The 19,153-nt window shown below is 31.7% G+C and overlaps 3 protein-coding genes across 10 annotated transcripts; 1 reads left to right on the top strand and 2 right to left on the bottom strand.

Annotated features, from left to right (window-relative positions):
* Positions 1 to 1,315: 1,315 nt before the first annotated feature.
* LOC138936338 (UDP-N-acetylglucosamine transferase subunit ALG14-like) lies at positions 1,316 to 5,688 on the bottom strand. Of its 5 annotated transcripts, XM_070301651.1 has the most exons (8): positions 5,512 to 5,688; positions 4,790 to 5,437; positions 4,564 to 4,697; positions 4,141 to 4,281; positions 3,852 to 4,038; positions 3,169 to 3,386; positions 2,929 to 3,093; positions 1,316 to 1,916 (listed from the first exon to the last, which is right to left on the bottom strand). In XM_070301651.1, exon 2 carries the CDS (start codon positions 5,418 to 5,420, stop codon positions 4,797 to 4,799), a length of 624 nt encoding a protein of 207 aa, XP_070157752.1. In that variant the 5' UTR covers positions 5,421 to 5,437; positions 5,512 to 5,688; the 3' UTR covers positions 1,316 to 1,916; positions 2,929 to 3,093; positions 3,169 to 3,386; positions 3,852 to 4,038; positions 4,141 to 4,281; positions 4,564 to 4,697; positions 4,790 to 4,796. The 5 variants fall into 5 exon arrangements, with proteins under 5 accessions (XP_070157752.1, XP_070157751.1, XP_070157753.1 ...); XM_070301650.1 differs by having other exon boundaries at positions 4,564 to 5,437; XM_070301652.1 differs by lacking the exon at positions 5,512 to 5,688 and having other exon boundaries at positions 4,564 to 4,795.
* Positions 5,689 to 6,792: 1,104 nt separating this feature from the next.
* LOC138936332 (bifunctional peptidase and arginyl-hydroxylase JMJD5-like) lies at positions 6,793 to 10,364 on the bottom strand. 3 transcript variants are annotated; one of them, XM_070301644.1, is made up of 9 exons: positions 10,071 to 10,364; positions 9,555 to 10,007; positions 9,152 to 9,285; positions 8,737 to 8,878; positions 8,448 to 8,634; positions 8,191 to 8,343; positions 7,765 to 7,982; positions 7,524 to 7,688; positions 6,793 to 7,233 (listed from the first exon to the last, which is right to left on the bottom strand). In XM_070301644.1, the coding sequence occupies exons 2-9, from the start codon at positions 9,609 to 9,611 to the stop codon at positions 6,976 to 6,978; spliced, it is 1,314 nt and encodes a 437-aa protein (XP_070157745.1). In that variant the 5' UTR covers positions 9,612 to 10,007; positions 10,071 to 10,364; the 3' UTR covers positions 6,793 to 6,975. The 3 variants fall into 3 exon arrangements, with proteins under 3 accessions (XP_070157745.1, XP_070157746.1, XP_070157747.1); XM_070301645.1 differs by lacking the exon at positions 9,555 to 10,007 and having other exon boundaries at positions 10,042 to 10,362; XM_070301646.1 differs by lacking the exons at positions 9,555 to 10,007; positions 10,071 to 10,364 and having other exon boundaries at positions 8,737 to 8,876; positions 9,152 to 9,258.
* A 499-nt stretch (positions 10,365 to 10,863) lies between these two features.
* Positions 10,864 to 18,392, top strand: LOC138936328 (serine/threonine-protein kinase PRP4 homolog). 2 transcript variants are annotated; one of them, XM_070301635.1, is made up of 8 exons: positions 10,864 to 11,105; positions 11,419 to 11,667; positions 11,883 to 12,015; positions 12,130 to 14,116; positions 14,199 to 14,257; positions 14,370 to 14,438; positions 14,680 to 14,798; positions 15,614 to 18,392. In XM_070301635.1, the coding sequence occupies exons 1-8, from the start codon at positions 11,088 to 11,090 to the stop codon at positions 15,617 to 15,619; spliced, it is 2,640 nt and encodes an 879-aa protein (XP_070157736.1). In that variant the 5' UTR covers positions 10,864 to 11,087; the 3' UTR covers positions 15,620 to 18,392. The 2 variants fall into 2 exon arrangements, with proteins under 2 accessions (XP_070157736.1, XP_070157735.1); XM_070301634.1 differs by lacking the exon at positions 15,614 to 18,392 and having other exon boundaries at positions 14,680 to 15,103.
* Positions 18,393 to 19,153: the final 761 nt, after the last annotated feature.

Here is a 19,153-nt window from a genome sequence, read left to right as displayed (position 1 = left end):
CGTGCCGATTAATTCGAGACGACTATTGTATCATGTTGCGATATGTTTCGCTGATTATATTTCACGAATATTAATTATGCGACGAGTTTAAAAAAAAAAAAAAATTGCGCCTCGATTTTCTTGGCGAACGACAGGTCAATATCCTAAATCGCGTCTCAAGAGAAATGAACACATCCTGCAATCAATAAACTTTTTATACACAGCCCGTGGCGACAAGAACGGCGTTATATTCATGTATGCGTGTCATTACATCCCTCGATGCAACCTTGCATTCGCGTGACTTCATCCAAGGTCGCGACCCCTTCGCGAGACTTTAGCGCGGAACTCCTTTCATCCTACCCTTAATTTTCTTTGCGCATCAATCGACTGTGAGATTTTACAGATATGTGTACTAGAACCTGAATTATCTCTTGCGTACAGTAATTTATCATCGATATGCAACGCTTCATCGAGTTACTATTTATATTAGCCGAGATTAAAATGATTAAAATGATTTTCAAATTCATAATATAATTGTCACACACATATTGTGTATGCATAATAAAAAATGTATTGTTTATAATATAATATTAATTTTATCGTGACATGTTGCACTGGTTGATTAAAAATTATTGTTGATAATGAATAAAGGTATCTCTAAATTTTTTGAGAGGAGAGAAAATGTCGGTAAACATTTTATTATTCGACAATTATTTTATCAAAGAAATAACGTTTCTATAACCGATTTTTCTAAAAATAATGCCGAGCTATCGCTCATTGGATCGTATCCAATAATCATTGCGAGCGTTTGCGAGGAGAGATATCAGCTGATTCGATATTGAATATATTTATTAATATTTTACACTGTGTTAATTTATATGTGTGTGTGTGTGTTTGTGTGTGTTATACTTTTAGACAGATACATAAATTAATTATGCCAGAATGACTGATGCTGCTATAATAAGACTGCAGTCTTGGACTGTATTTATTCAAATACATCATTGGAAGAATGGTATCAATTAACGATTCGTTCAACTGTTTATTAATGTCAACATCATAATATCCAGAAATCTTGCGACTACAGAGAATTGTGTAAAACGCTCGATTTTGAGATTTCTGCAAAGAATGGTAGGGGAATAGAAGGAAATTCGATATAAGAGTTCATCTCACGTTCTGGGAGAACGACCCGAATATCAGGAAGACACGCGTTTTTTTTTACCTGGAGCCTAATGATCGGTGGGAATGCGTCGTCTTCCGTCATTACTAAATAATAAACTGTGTCTGTATAGTCTCTTTGACAAGCTCTACACGCACGCTCTGTAAGCACCATGCTGAAGACGTAGACCGGGGGATATTAATAGAAAGTTCTATGTTATTTTTGTTAAACTCCTATATGTAGTGCCTTTGTTAGCAATCCCGTTAAATTTTATGTTAATATTCGATGTTAATATTACGAATGTAATTTTTATTTTAGCATATCAAAAGATAGCTTTTTTTGAACCATATACGCATATATGTATATATCATTTGATTATTATTTAATGTAAAATTAATAATTTAATAATTATATCATCGATTCGATAATTTTGTCTGAATGGTGATTTATTACAATCAGCTGGGATTTGCTGAAATTTTTATACAAGACGCTGTAACAAAAAAATTTCTTGATAAAAAAAAGTTTTATTTGAATCTTATTTAAAAATTAATTCCAGAAACTGATCATAAAACTAGGGGTAAGAGCGATCACGTGATACCACCATTTTGGTGAAATATATAGCACTTCTCCAGGTTTCAAATAAAACATCATGCCATTAGCTTTAAAATTTAGCCATTTATCATAATCTGCCTCACCGGATCTATTTGCGCCGTATTATCAAATAATTTGGTATCATAGGAATACAAATTATCTGTCTCGGTTGGAGAGCATATGATAATCCCTGTGTAACCAAACATTTGAGAAAAACAATCACATTAATTATTATACAGGATAAGTCATTTTAATCAATACACGCAAATATCTCGTAAAGTAAGCAAGATGGAAAAAAATGTTTTATACAAAAGTTATAGAGTTCAAAGGGAGACACATGATGAAAATATGGACTTGATCTTGAGTGACCTTTTCAAGGTCAAGTCAAGGTGATCGATGTTTTCTTAAATAGAACCCACATTTTTTATTACATATTCTTGTAGCTTATCTCGAGAGCTTTTCAAACACTATATTTTCACTAAGTATATTTTTTGAGTTATTTTATATCTTAATCTGATATTTTTTAATATAAAAAATAAAATATCTCGTAAAATATTTAGTTTTCAATAATCTTATTATAATACTTTTATGTACGGAATAATGAGACAAATCATATGTATAAAAAATATATGGGTACAACAAAATAATTGTTTTTAAGAAAAAATATGTATTTTTTACAATGTATTTTTTGTAACAATTATTTGATTTTTTTACGTTACTTGATTTGTCTCATTATTTTGTACATTAAAGTATTACGGTAAGATTATCAAAAACTAAATATTTTACGAGATATTTTATTTTTTATATCAAAATATGTCAAATTAAGATATAAAATAATTGAAAAATATTTAATAATAAAATACTTTATTGAAGTGATTTGAAAAGCTCTCAAGATAAGCTACAAGAATGCAATGAAAAATGGGAGTTTCCATTTAAGAAATTGAAGATGACCTTCATGTGATCTTCAAATGACTATTCAAGATCAAACAAATGGCACCATTTTATGTGCTTCTCGAAATCACAAAACTTTTATATGAAACATTTTTCTCTAAAATACTTTGTTTCCGATATGTATAAGTTTGTAACACTTTAACTGACTTACTCTATATATATGAGATATACTTTATACACAAAACAAAATTCAGATGGAAGAAGAATATATAATGTAACTCGAATAATTTTAATCGCAAGTATTTTTTTACCTGAGAGAGCAAATTATTTTTCAGATCAAAGTGCAAAGGAAACATTGCACCAGCAGGTCCAAACCAGGCATTTATGTCAACTTCTAATGATTCCACATCTTTGTCCTCACTATCCAAGAAACAGCTATATCCCGGCACTTCAAAAATCTTTTTTAATTCTGGTATCTAAGATCAATTTCGAGATTGTAATTTTAGAAAGCAAGATTGTGTATCAAATGCATCATAAATTATAATATAAACCTAGTCAAACAATTGATGCTGCGCTAAATAGTCGATTTCGCTATTATTTGCAATAATGTGCTTCTGTAAAAATTCAGAAAAATTGACAAGATGTTGAGTCTAATCTTCCTTAGTATAAGTAAATCAAGTTTCAACCGGTACTGTCCGAGACCCCGCGATCTTATTTAAGTAATTAAAGTTTTTCCATAATGTTAATACTTTCCAGTGATTCATACAATCTATAATAAAATATATAAGATTGATATTCTTAATATTATCTTTTCATAACTTTTTGATATCATAAATTGCTAGATATCTCATTTATACTATTCATAATAAATATACTCCAAACTTTTGTGTCATGACACAGATTGTAATATAAAACAAAGTATTATTTTGTGGATCTTAGCTAAATTTATAATTTATGTTAATTATGAATCAAACGTGTTAATATGTTCAGAAGTTTGGGCACAAAAATTTTGTAAAATGTCAACATCGTAAATCTTTTAAAGTATCTACCCAAATAACTAGAGATTAAATTATTATTCTCTTTGTAATTAATTGAAATTTCTTGTGGATTTATAATGCCAGAGTTTTCTATTAACATTTCAGAAAATAAATTGATTTAAAAATGCAATAGATTATTATGTGTCACTTATTATTATATTATTAGTATAAATTTTCTTATAAAGATATATTTTTACCAGCGCAACAGCTGTTTAGTTTTGTACCAATAGTTGTCAATAAATTTGGTACACTAGGAAGAGGTGCACCTAGTAGAATGCCTTTATCAATTTGGTTAATAATTTTCCTTATTACAGTCTTTTTCTTCTCCTCTTTATCACTGAAGCGTTCAACATTAATTTCATACTGAATTTCTGATAATACTGCCTAAATATATCAATCACCCCAAAAGAAATTTTTATAAATAAGTATAAGTTTTTTAAGAAAAAATATATAATTGGTTTAAAATTAGTAATATATTTTTTATACCTTTAAAGTGACACACAGAGAATAACAATATCTATATCCTGTTGGAACATCTTTCCAGTAACCCGAATTCAATACTTCCCATGTGCAGTCTAACAAGCTTCTACTCTTGTTATTGAATTTTTTATCCATGCTTCTGAACTTCTTGTAAAAAGTAAAAATCCGTATATATATATATATAAAATATTCAAACATATTATATTATTTAAAATAAACAATATAATATAATATACATAATTTATAAGTCTACAAAATTCTTTCAATTAAACTCAATACAAATCAAACATGCCTGTTTATATCTGAAATTAATTTATTAATTAAAATAAATATTTAATTTTTTATTAAAAATTTATTTATATTAAAATGAATATATTTAATATTTTGTATATGTATGTGAAATAATATTGTCAATTAAATTTTATTTACAATTGTTTGTTAGATGTATATAGCATAATTATTATGATTGTCAAATGTAGTTTTATTTCTATAGGTATATGTTCCAATTCTTTTGCTAGCAATTCCTAGGGTACTGTTACCATAGAACGGCTATGTATCATTTCCTGTAAATCACACGTACATACATATATACACATCTCAGTTGTATAATAATTCTAATTGATTATAATTTAAACAAAAAAAAAGAAAAGTTTACTTAATGTTTATAAAAGAACACTTCTGGTATATATAGGTTTACTTAAGTACGCCCATTGTACAATGATGTGATCAGCTAAATAATACAAGATCTTTCCTGTTAGCGAGAAACTTTTGACTCTGCAGAAGCTTTCTACAAATACAATAACGCTCTGCGTGATGCATAGCACTTTAAACAAAAATGCTATAATGCACAAAGGAACGCAAGTGCCAGGACCGTTACATAAAATAAGTTCTGGATTTTCCCTCCATAAAATTGGAAGACAGTTGAGAGTGGCCAACATAGTAGTCCAAATAGAAGTGAAGTACGATTGTCGAACTTCCCGGCTTCTGTAAATCTCTATAATTTTGTAATCCTCATTGCCATCTTCCAGATCCCTGACCTTCTCTGCGCTGAGCTTATCCGTCTGAGCCCGAATATACACTCTGGGCGAATAATTCTCAAAACTCAAATGCCTAACAATCCGCAGCATCTCGGCTGTGTGTCCGCCGGAACCTAATATTATCATCGTTTTAGCCGGACGGAACCTTTCTTCTAGCTTATCGCGTTTGACAAATATCAGATAACATATTCTAGCAAGTATGCAGCAAAGAAGGGCGATAGCGAAAAAGATGAAGTATTTTGTACACATCTCGCTTTATCACGCACCTGAAAAAAGTATCATCGAATGAAATACTTGTATGTGTACCGAATCGTGTAGTGCAAGTTATTATATAGGTTACTTTATATGTCAAGAACAATTCTAATTTCCAGATTTTTATAGTATAGTAAAATATTATTGGAGCTTTTCAACAAAAAACACACATAAATACAATATCGTATAATTAGCTGTCAAATATAAAAATTTTTACGCATTTATTATTTTATTTTTTTATTTATTTTTATTTTTACACATTTGTGCCGCATTCCACGCGCATGCGCGGAAAAAGAGACCCATCTGTCATCGGCTGCGTTCGGGAAGACGCTGAAATGCTTCGAAGCGTTGCATCAACCAATCAGAATGAAGAAATCTTTACTCTTTTTGTCCTGATTGGTCAATCAAACGTTTCGAAGCATTGCATTAACCAATCAGAATAAAGAAATTTTTACTCTTTTTGTCCTGATTAGTCAATCAAACGCTTCGAAGCATTTCTAGCATCTTCCCGACCGCAGCCATCATCACCAATAATTTGCTTCATGTAGTTAGCAACAGCTAATCATGATCTAACTTTCTTCTTCTTCTTCTTCTTCTTCTTCTTCTTCTCCTCCTCCTCCTCCTCCTCCTCCTCCTCCTCCTCCTCCTCCTCCTCCTTCTTCTCCTTCTTCTTCTTCTTCTTCTTCTTTTTCTTTTTCTTCTTGCGAATGGCACTGGGTCTGAGATACCCACACAGACAGGCCCACACGGCCAAGTCGACGAATAAAAATAGTGCTAATGTTGTAGAAATCAAATTGTGGATTAGTATCAGAAATCAGAAATTTTATTTAGATGCGAGTTACTGAAGGAATTCCTCTTTAGAAGAGGAGAATAGAATTCAAAAATTAGGTTCAAAGGACACACGCGTTACGTGAACACGTCCGTACTCGACCAAGGCCGCAACAGAAGGCCCGTGACGGCAAGAACGGCGTTATATCCATGTATGCGTATCATTACATCCTTTGATGAAAGATGCAACCTTGCACCTTGCACTCGCGTGACTTCACCCAAGATCGCGACTCCTTCGCGTGCGTGGAGCTGCTTTCATCGTACTTTTAATTCTCTTACGTACCAATCGACTGTGATATTTTACGGATATGTATACTAGAAAGCCTAGACTATCTTTTAAGTTCAGTAATTTATTATCGATGTGCAATGCTTATCAAGTTCGATATCAAAATTAAATGAGATCAAAATGATTGGTGACAGTAATGATGACAGCAATCTTGCTAAATTTTATGTTAATATTCGAAGCCAATGCATTCGCTCAGATACTTATGAATGTTATTTTTATTTTATTTTATTTTAACATATCGAAAAATACTTTTTTTGGAACCATATACATCATTTGATTATTAATTTAATGTAAAAATAATAATATAATAATTATATCACCGAATCGATAATTTTGTTTGTAAATGGTGATTGATTACGATCGGCTGCGATCGCTGGAATTTTTACACTAGGTGCTGTAACGAATAAATTTTTTGATAAAAAAAATTTTATTTAAAAATTAATTCCACCAGAAACTGATCGAAAAACTAGGAGTAAGAGCGGTCACGTGATGCCACCATTTTGATGGAATATATAGCATTTCTCCAGGTTTCAAATGGAATGTCATGCCGTCAGCTTTACGAAAATTTGGCCACTTATCATAATCTGGCCTCACCGGATCTACTTGTGCAGTATTGTTAAGTAATTTGGTATCGTAGGGATACAGATTATCTGTCTCAGTTGGAGAGTACAAGATAACTCTTTTATAACCAAATATCTGAGAAAAAATTATTATATATATATATATATATATATATGAAATATACTTTATACACAAAACTGATAGCGTTTTCGAATGAATGGGTTAATCCAATCCAGTTTAATTAATTACTATATTTTATTATGAATTCAAGCCTTTTATTGGCAGAGACAATGCAATGACGTTATTAATCGCTTTGACAGCGATTAAACCTACTACATTCGAAAACGCTATGAGATGGAAGAAGCTTTTTCAGAATATATAATATAATGTAATTCGAGTAATTTTAATTGCAAGTATTTTTTTACCTGTGCGAGCAGATTATTTTTCGGATCAAAGTGCAAAGGAGACACTGTACCAGCAGGTCCGAACCAGGCATTTATGTCAACCTCTGATGATTCCATATCTTTATCCTCATTATCTGAGAAACAGCAATATTCCGGCACTTCAAAATCCTCCTTTAATTCTGGTATCTAAGATCGATTTCCAGATTGTAATTTTAAAAAGCAAAATTATATATAAAATGCATTATAAATTATAATATTATACCTGTTCAAACAATTGATGCTGCGCTAAATAGCCGATTTCACTATTATTCGTAATAACATGCTTTTGTAAAAATTCAGAAAAATTGACAAGATGTTGAGTCCAATCTTCCTCGGTATAACTAGATCCAATTTCGATCGGTACTGTCCGAGACCCCGCGATCTTATTTAAATAATTAGGATTTTTCCATAATGTTAGCGCTTTCCAGTGATTCATACAATCTATAATAAAATATATAAGATTAATATTTTTAATATCTTCTTTTGATAACTTTTTGATATCATAAACTGCTAGATATCATATACTATTCATAATAAATATACTCCAAACTTTTGTCTCATGACACAAATTACAATATAAAACGAAGTATTAGTTATTTTGTGGATCTTAGCTAAATTTATAATTTATATTATTAATTATAAATCAAACCTGTTAATATGGCTGGAAGTTTGGGCACAAAAATTTTATTGTAAAATGTCTGCATCGAAGGTCTCTCAAAGTATCTATCCGGATAATTAGAGATTAAATCAATCTCTTTGTGAGTGATTGAAATTTCTTCCAGATTTATAATGCTAGAATCCTCTATTAAAATTTCAGAAAGTAATTTTAAAAATTGCAACGGATTAATGTACGTGTGATTTATTATTATATTATTAGTATAAATTTTCTTATGAAAATATTTTTACCAGCGCAATAGCTGTTTAGTTTTGTAGCAATAGTTGTCAATAAATTTGGTACACTAGGAAGAGGTGCACCTAGTAGAATGCCTTTATCAATTTGGTTAATAATTTTCCTTATTATGGTCTTTTTCTTCTCTTCTTTATCACTAAAGCTTTCAACATTGATTTTATATTGAATTTCTAATAATACTGCCTAAATATATCAATCACCCCAAAAGAAATTTTTATAAATAAGTATAAGTTTTTTAAGAAAAAATATATAATTGGTTTAAAATTAGTAATATATTTTTTATACCTTTAAAGTGACACACAGAGAATAACAATATCTATATCCTATTGGAACATCTTTCCAGTAGCCTGAGTTCAATACTTCCCATGTACGATCTAAACAAGCTTCTACTCTTGTTATTGAATTGTTTATCCATGCTTCTGAAGCTCTTGTAAAAAGAAAAAAACCTTTGTATATATTAAATATTCAATATATTATATTATTTTAAATACTCAATATAATAAAATATATAATTTATAAATCTACAAAATTCTTTCAATTAAATTAAATAAGAATAACCTAACATGCTTGTTCATATTTGAAATTAATTTATTTACTAAAATAAATATTTATTGTTTTATAAAAATTTACTTATATTAAAATAAATATATTTAATATTTTGTATATGTGGAGATAATATTGTTAATTAGATTTTATTTACAATTGTTTGTCAGATGTACATAGCACATTTATTATGGGTATCAAATGTAGTTTTATTTCCACGGGTATATGTTCCAATTCTTTTGTTAGCAATTCCCAGGGTATTGTTATCATAGAAGCGCTATGAGTCATTTCCTATAAATCACACATATATACATACATATCTGAGATGTGTAATAATTATAAATGATTATAATTTAAACAAGGAAAAAAGTTTTGCTTCTAAAAGGATGCTTCTGCTGTACATAGGTTTGCTTAAGTACACCCATTGTACAATGACGTGATTAGCTAAATAAGATCTTTCCTGTTAACGAGAAACTTTTGACTCTGCAGAAGCTTCCTACAAATACAATAACGCTTTGCGTGATACATAGCGCTTTAAATAAAAATGCTACGCGACGCACGAAGGAACGCAAATGCCTGGACTGTTGCATAAAATAAGTTCCGGATTTTCCCTCCATAAGATTGAAAGAGAGTTGAGGATGGCGAACATAGTGATCCAAATAGAAGTGAAGTACAATTGTCAAACTTTCCGGCTTCTGAAAATCTTTACAATTTTGTAATTCTAATTGCCATCTTCCAGGTCCCTAATCTTTCCCGCACCGAGTTTATCCGTCCGAGCACAAACGTATACTCTGGGCGAATAGTTCTCGAAATTCAAATAACGATCCGCAACATCTCGGCTGTATGTCTACCGGATCCTAATATCGTTTTAGACAGATCGGCCGGACGGAACCTTTCTCCGGGTTTATCGCGTTTGACAAATATCAGGTAATATATTCTAGCAAGTATGCAGCAAAGAAGGGCGATAGCGAAAAAGATGAAGTATTTTGTACACATCTCGCTTTGTCACGCATCTGAAAAAAATAACATCGAATAAAATATATGTACCAAGTATCAAGTTGTATAGTGAAGGTTACTTTATAGGTTATGTCAAGAACAAGGGTCCCTTTTACAGACGAAGGTTGCGATCGAGAAGACGCTAGAGATGCAACGCTCATGGTATCATTTCATCTTTGTTGTTCACGAAAAATTAAACAAAGACAAATAATGCTCGCGAGCGTTGCGGTCGTTAAGTGGAACGCGCCCTACGTTGACGGTTCTTCTTCTTCTTCTTCTTCTTCTATTATGGCTGTCAGAGTTCCAAAGGAATTATCTATACGCCAATCACTCTATGTTGACGGTTAGTTTGCACGTAGTGAATCTTAAATGAACGCAGTCAGTCGTGTTTCCATCGACTTAGCTGTCTACGAACACACCGCGCAACACCAGCGCCCTCTCAAGCTACTCTTCATAGACCTATAGCGGGATTCAATAACTTGCTATCGACAATTTTCGGTATCGTTAATTAGCGACAGCCAATGGATAAGGACAATTCTGAAAAGCGCAACTCTCATAGGCTATCGCTCGCTAACGACAACGATAATTGTCACAAAAAATGTTAGAGCTACGTAAGATGCATGTAGAAAAGGACATACTCTGTTTCGTGCTCTTTGCGTTCTCTCTCGCTCGCACATAGCATAGCAGTCTCTTCGTCATGCTCCGTGCGAGCGAGAGAGAACGCACGTGGCACAAAACAGAGTATGTTCTTTTCTACGTGCACCTCGACTTCCACTCCTCAACACTCGGTCTAGATATATTATGTCTATGGTTTCATATCTCCCACCCCATCCCATACATATGTACGCCATTTTTATTTATGTGTGGGGGCTCGATAGGATTGAGTGTTGAGTGCGGACAAATAATATTTTTAGTGCGAACAAAATTTTGCAATAATTCGAGAATCGATTAGTGAAATGTGTCGTCTTGTGATATTTAAATGACGCCGGCCATCGTTACATTCACACGCGATCCTTGCGCAAGTGACTGTCCGTGCGAATGATAATCGTCGTGAACGCAACTTTCGTTCTCTCTCAGCGTTCTTGTTAATAAAAAAAATGGATCATCGCCAAAAGGTCAGCCAAATACACGACAAAAGTATTCTGTTCTTTGACATTTTTTTTCTTTGTCGATGAAAAACTAAAATCAAAAAAGACTAATGAAAGGTGTACTTCTCTTTGACAACCTCAAATAGATTTGTTCATAAAAAAAGGAAATTTATTTTTTCCCGCAACAAACAAAGAATATTCGTATCTTCTGATAAATTTGTCTGTTTGTTTATGCTTCTCGTACATAAACTTGTTTATATTTTTCACTATCCCCATTCTGTTGTAAAATGTCATGTGTGGATCTTGGATAGAATTTAATTTATTGTTTACGCCTTATCAGATGGTTGTAGTTTCTCAACAATCAAAAACTAAAATCGAGGATGACGACGACGAGGATGTAGAGGCGCTGAGATTGGCAGCGCTTAAGTCGTTGCGAACTAAAGATGCCACGCATAAGAGGCCAGCGTTATTACAGATGCAAAAAGTTTTTTCGCAAGTAGCACAACCATCTCGTCTCCCATATAAAGGTCCACGGCCTATAAAGAGAAATTTCAATTATCACAACAGGTTACAACAAAGACAAAATGGGGTGAGCTTTTAAATTGTGCAATATTTTCAAATAACTAATTTTACATTGGAAAATAAAGACATATACAATTTATTGTGTTTTATAATACTGAAGATATGTTTGAACAAACGGTGTATTAAGTTTTCAAAATATATGTAGAGCAAGATTTATATTGTAATTTATAAATGATTAATTATCAACACACATGTTAATATATTTGTAATTTATACTTGCAGAATGTGTATTATCAGAGCCCTCGTAATCCAAATCTAATAGCGATAGTTCCTGTAGACGAACCTTCTCCAATTCAACAGGCCCAGTTAGCTTCTGTAGAAAAGACTGAACCATATGTAGAATCACATTCACAAGGTATCATATTTTTACTTAATTAATATTGATTGCACAAGATTAATATTGATAAATGCATTTTTTTTTTTTTTCCAAAAATTGAATAATTAAAAATGATTGTATTTATGATTTCAGAAATGTCGAAATTTCATCGTTTTAAAGACAGTGGAAGTGCTTCAGATGAAGAAGACATAAAGGAGCAAAAAAATAATATAACTTCTGCAAAGACAGAAATTATAGCAAAGAAGGAACTGGAAGAATCTTTGGTAGAGACAGAAAGTCAGGAGGAAGCTACAGAGAGTTCGCAAAAGAATGGAGATAACCAAGAAGAAGATGGTAACGACGACGACGATGATGTACTCTTAATGGCTGATCTCGAGGAAGAAGACAGTTTAGAACGCTTAATGGATGAGATGGAGAGGGAAATGAATGATGGAAATAAACCATCTGAGAAGAAAGAGAAAAAATTGAATAAAGGCGAAACTAAAAATGTAGCGAAGGATGATGAAGGAAACAAAAATTTTGATCAAAAAATGAAATCGGACGAAAATTGCAGCAAGAAAGAGAGAAACAACACAATTACCTCATCTCTGATTGCGATCGTTAAGAATGATAGACGATCAGTTTCTCCGCACGTAACGAACCGAGTTGGTCAAAAACGCAAGTCACTGTCTCCAAGATCACGATTACGAAAAAAATCACCAAGAAGATCTCCCAGAAAATCCCCTATCAGACAACCGAAAAGATCTCCGAGAGAATCAACGCGATATAGATCACCACGCAGATCTCCATCGTCGCGATATTCTCGTAGATCCACATCACCCAGACTTTCGCCGCGCAGATCCCCAAACAGAACATCCACGAAGAGATCGCCGTTGAGGAAATTATCTCCGAGAGGCAGATCGCCCAAGCTTTCGTCACGCTCCAGATCACCCCGTCCGCACAGATCGAGATCACCGAGACGATCGCCTCGATCAAAGTCTCCGAGGCTGCGTTCGCCCAAGATATCACGCTCCAGATCGCCGAGATTATCAAGATCGAGATCGCCACGTTATTCGCCACCGCTCAGATCGTCCAGATCCAAGTCTCCCAGATTATCGCCAAGAAGAGTATCGCCTCGTCGATTGAGATCTAGATCTAGATCTCCCGGTCTGTCTCCTCCTCGGAGAGGATCGCCTCGCTTGCGATCACCGAAAGTCTCACCGCGACTGAGATCACCGCGACTCTCGCCTCGCAGATCACCATGGTCATCCCCGAGATACTCACCCCGCCTTTCGCCGCGACGAAGACGATCTCCTAAGTGGTCACCTAAAGAATTACCCAGGAAGCACGGGCCACGTTCCATCACTCCGGACATTAATCGAGATGAGTATGCGAGAGACCCGTCTCCGATTTTCAAGAGTACAGCGTCGCCAGAAATATCCAGAGTGAGAACAAAGCAAAAGGATGAAGCGTATGAAAGATCAGCAACGACGATCGAAACAGCGAAGGAATCTGTTGATATGATTAGCGATCCTGTGCTTGAAGCAAGAAGAAAGAAGTTTGAATGTACGCGGCCTATCGATCCTGTAAATGCCAATAAAAAAATTAAATTATCCAAGAAACATACCACGAATATGAAAATAGAGTCCTCGGAAACAACGGAGATTCCATTAGGTAATAGAAAGGCGAAGAAAACTCTGGAGGAATTTGATGTTCAGGAGATGGATATATGCTTGGCGGCGAGTTATGAATTTGAAGAGTTTGAAGAAGCGGTAGAGAATACATCACCAACTATTATTACAAATTCTGTAAATACGTGCATAGATGTAGAGCCGCAAAAAACGGAAAAAGAAAAGTCTATGAAGAAAAAGAAGAAGCGCGATAAAGAATTGTACCAAGTGGGAAAATTGAAAAGCGAACTGCCGCTTTCTGAACGTATTGGAAAAGACAAGAAGTGTAAGAAACGTAAGGAGATAGATTCCGAAGAGGGTGTAGACACAATATTCGAAGATATAGCGGTAGATGAAGAAGGAGATTTACGAACGGAACTCAGTAGAAGGCGCGCGGAAAGATTGAACAGAACAGTACCGATTCAATCAGCTAGATTGGTTCAGTCAGCTTTTAAAGGCGTTGTTAATGAGTAAGTATCAGCATGTTATGTGATATTCTCGTTGTTTTCTTTTGACAGTGTTACTTATCGCATTTCACGTTTCTTTTTACAGGGTTGTGAAAAATAATGCAAAAGCTAATCAGAGACATGTCCTTAATACTGATGAAAAATGTAAGTAATAATAATATATTCAACTGCCCAATATCTCTATATATTTCGGTGAACTTTTTTTTTTTACAATTTGTACAATTTCTTCTAATAACGAATGTTTCTCTTTCTACAGCTAATCAAAAGGAAGTTAGGCGGGTTACTGTATTACATAGATCACTAACGGAATTACACGATTCTGAAGGTATTTATATTTTCTTATAATATATTACACATTAACATAAGTATTTGTAAGTTTTGACTTATAACATTTGCTAATTCGTTGAAAAAATTGTAGAGTATTTCATTTTTTTAAATGATTATTAGTTCTATTATTATTTTTCGCATACACATATGAAGAAAATATTTTACATTCACGAAAATAATCAAAAATGAAATTTTTAGTCTTGGCTAAATTTAGTTATGTTCTTATTTTTCATTTACAGATGAAAGTACTCTTGATTCGAAAGTGCCTGTGCGTTTCAGACTGGGGCTCAACAAACAAGTGCAAGAATCCAGAGAATCCAAGGTTACTCGAAAAACATCCAAAAGACAGGGTCGTAAGGTAAAGCACAAAAATCATTTGTCTACTCTAAAAGATCCTGAGCATATTTCGTAGTGAATAAATTATGCCTTTATATCTACTCTAGATTTGTAAATAGTATGGTAACCTCTTATCAACACGGTTTAATCGATATTGATATTTTGTGATACTACCATGAGTTAAGTATATATAAAAAAGATACATTTTGAAATATTCATACTTTTATTGAGAGATCATAATGGAATGATGGCAGATTCAAAGATAACAAATAATAAAAGGTTTAAATTATTAGGCTCTATGCACAATATTTTGTTATAATCTTGCGAATTAGAATGATACAATCTAATATAATTTGAATAATGATCAATTACTATTATTGTATCAACTTAATAAATAACAATTCTTTGATTAATCAATGAAAAATATTTTAATAAATATTTTTTGTTTATTTTGTTTAATTATCTTTTGTTACAATTTTTTTTGTTAGAAATTATTTTAAATGAATAATTATTCATAAAAATAATTTATTAACTTATTAAGTTATATAAAATTATCTATAAAACACAGTGTAAAATAATATTGTGTGCCTTTTAATAATAGCCAGATGATAATATGAATGCCGCGAAATAATTTGCGTTATTAATTTTGTTGAAAAAAATGAAGAGTATTGTTTTCGTGAAATAGATATAGATATGAATAGATATAACAATACCAGACATGAAAAAAGGAAACGAGCAATTGTATAGAACATTTTCCAGAAATTGTTTGCAATTTAGTATTGCGTGAGTCTAGACTCGAATCCAGTAGAAAATAAGAGTGATCTGTTTTTTGTTTAGGAATAAAATAAATCCGCGTTCGTCCGATTGCATATTTGAATGCAGAGAGAATAGCGGTTCATCTCTTACTGCTCATTATGTTGTCGACACATAGGAAGATGCGCTCATTACCGGTTATATTATGTCATATGAAAAGCATCTCTTTTCTCTTTTCAAGTATAAAGTACAATAATATTAATAAAATATTAAGGATAATATTCAAATTTCGATACTTTTACGATTTAAATGTACTCGATTGTTTATCGCTTGCTTAGGAAAAATTGATTACGTGTGATTATATTAAATCTGTTATATTGAAGATTGTGTGTATATAACTTACTTTGATCGCTCACCTAATAAACAAGAATCATTAATAATCCCAAAGCTACCTATTGCAAAACCTAAGTATATTTTATATGAGAATTAGTAATGTGTAGGCACATACTTTAATTGTACATAGCTTAATTATACCGATCAAACTTAATAAGAATGTTGTAATATAGGATGTAAATTTGATTAACGATGTGTGTCGCGGCACCAAATATCCTGTACAAAAATGCAATTTTTGTTAAAATTTAATTTTAACGTCGCTAAGCGACATATTTTTGAGCAGGATACAAATTCTTTAAGATCTGATTGACGATATTTTATAAATTGATATATTTAACGCTCATTTTTTTTTACAATTAAGAAATTAAACAATTAGTATTAAAATATTAACGATGTATAGAAGAGAGAAGAATAATTGTTCTCTTATCTCCATACATTTAAAAAAATATGCTGGTGAAATTTACGGCATTTAAAATTAATTTACATTTACGACTGTAGTTCACGATTCTTCAAAAATGTAGAAAAATTGTATATGTTAATTTTATGTTTTCGACGGCAGATATTATTGCACATAATCCATTGTTATATATTTTTTATTGCACTTTGTGAGAAAAGTGCGATTATATCCTATTTAATATATTTTACATAATTGTATTTAATTTTAACTACCCGAGTAACACTTATCCCGTTACTCTTTTAATTATATATTTCCATATTGACAATTAGGATATATAACATGCATCAGTACAGCGTATGTATAACCAATATGCGTGAACATTTTTTAGGCTGTTGTGCAGCTATGTACATAAATTTAATCTCTAATCTTCGGAAATGATGTTCATATACCAAGCTAAATACCTCATAGTATCTATGAAGGTGTAAACGCTACTTTTACGTCAATAAAAACTAATATTACATTTTAGAGAAATTTTCTTCCATAAAATTGTTGCTACGAGCACGACAGTAGGAAACTTTTATTTATATATACATATATAAAATATTAAATAAAATATATATACATATGTATGTGTATATGTGGTATAAAAGTAATGTTATTAATAGCTACATATATGCGTGCCTTTTTTATGTTTAATTTAAAAACATGAGTGTAAATAGACCATTTTTTTCATTACGCTTAACTAGTGAAACAGGTTTACGCGCCGGCCAAAACGAAACTTTTTTACCATGCCGTTTTATTTACATATGGTATGTGTATTTGTGACGCCAACTCTAAGAGTTGAGAATATAATAGATATACTTTGTAGTTAGAAATATAACTGAGAGACTGAGAAAGAAAAATTATGAGCCTTAACCAGTACATAATATATAATGTGATATTTGGAGGGATTTTTACACTTTCCCTTAAGCGCGTTTCGATTATCCTAGAATAACACAGATAATCGTAATAATTTTTAAAGGACACGTAATAATATGTGGGGTTTTCATAACGTAATCTTATGAATGTAAGAAGACTTTGTCGTTTGTCAGATCTCTGATTATTGAAAATATTTTATTATTGTATAAATTTTAATTCGTAAATAATTTATATGATCCATATAATTATATTTTAAGATAAGTTTTATTTTCTTTTTTAATTATTGCTTGCCAATTGCAAATTACCAATTTTTAAAAACTTGATATAGAATTTGAGAAAAATAATCGCTATATTATAAACGATAATTATATTTTTCTCCGCATTAACTCCGATTTAACTTCTGTGTTATTCTACGATACAACCGCGATTAGATCGCAGTTTTCTGTGACTGTTACTGATTATTTAATTTATTAACTTAATTTCTGTCATAGTGGTAAAAATATAGATGGGAGTAACTCGTTAAAAGAAAATATTTTGAGAATCTTTTGCTCACATACATTGTAATTTAATAACGTAAATCGTATGTTTATTAATAATCATCTCTTGCTTGTTTTACATCATGATTATTAATTGTAATTATAAATGATGATTATAGAAATTTATATAGAAATGTGTATGTATGAGATTATGACACACATTATTGATTATTTCTTGTCTTTTTATATCCGAAAGAAGTAGAATTTTATTTTCAGCACAATAATTTCCTATTTTGCAGATTCATTTTGTACATTATTTATTTTTGTACACACAAAGAGAGAAAGAGAGAGAGGGAGAGAGAGAGAGAGATAGAGAGAGAGAGAGTTTGTATGTTATATTTATTACTGTAAAACGTAATTTAACCATCTATAATTTACCACGCGAGCACACATATGTATGAATGTATCTATTTGTATACCCGTATGTTTGTACTTATACCTTTTTACAAAAAGAGAAGAAACAACGCGAGATTATCGCATACTTCGCCTACTCAGATGTAGTGACGTTTAAATCAATAGCGAAGTAAGATGAAGGAGACGTATTACTTTGTACGTCTCTTTAGAATTAATTGAATCTTTTATTTCAGAAAAAAAAAAAGATACGGAATAAAAAGATATTTTTTCAGCCATTTATTGACGATTTTTTCTTTCTATACCTCGCAACATTCGAGGCTTATCTTGATAATATTCTCTACCCTTTGTTCCTTTCTGAATCCTTTACGATATTATATGCGACTACTATTAGACAGTATCGCACATTATGAATATGTATAAGAAACAGCTCTCTCTCCCAGTCTATAACACGCAAAATAAAATTGTAGAAACTGTAGAATTCTTAAACGATTCACGAGAAAACTCGGAATACAATGCGAGCGCGAAGGGTGAGCTCTGCGTCAATTACGATCGATTATATATAATTATGCTGTTCGTGTGCTACTTCAACTTTTAATCGTAAATCTTAGTGTACGGGTAATAATACGTGACTCTTTTTACATATTAAAATGAAATAATTGAAATAACAATATTGTTACACTCTTAGGGAAAATTTGACTTAAATTTAACATATATCGCATATCCCAAACAGTGCACACAAATTTTTATGTCAATTCAATATAATATGGATATGTTAAATGGTGACAGTAATACTATGTTAATATTTCAACACAAAATTAATGCAAATTTCATAGTAATCTGAAATAAATTTTGTAAAATCAATATATTTTTAATGATAAAATTAACTTGGAAAAATATTAATTATCGACTGTCTGCAGTCACTCTCTTCTATTATAGAATAAAATCAACATTATTGTCTGTAAATTTTAACAGATAAATCCTGCCAATAATAATACGGAACATTTATATTGTATGAAATTAAAAATA

The sequence above is a fragment of the Polyergus mexicanus genome, unplaced genomic scaffold, assembly GCF_030449975.1.
Source record: "Polyergus mexicanus isolate NDT 795.1 unplaced genomic scaffold, iyPolMexi1.0 SCAF_9, whole genome shotgun sequence".
NCBI classification, from domain to species: Eukaryota; Metazoa; Arthropoda; class Insecta; order Hymenoptera; family Formicidae; genus Polyergus; species Polyergus mexicanus.
Note: the sequence above shows the minus strand (reverse complement) of the source record. Positions and strands in the feature narration are given on the sequence as shown.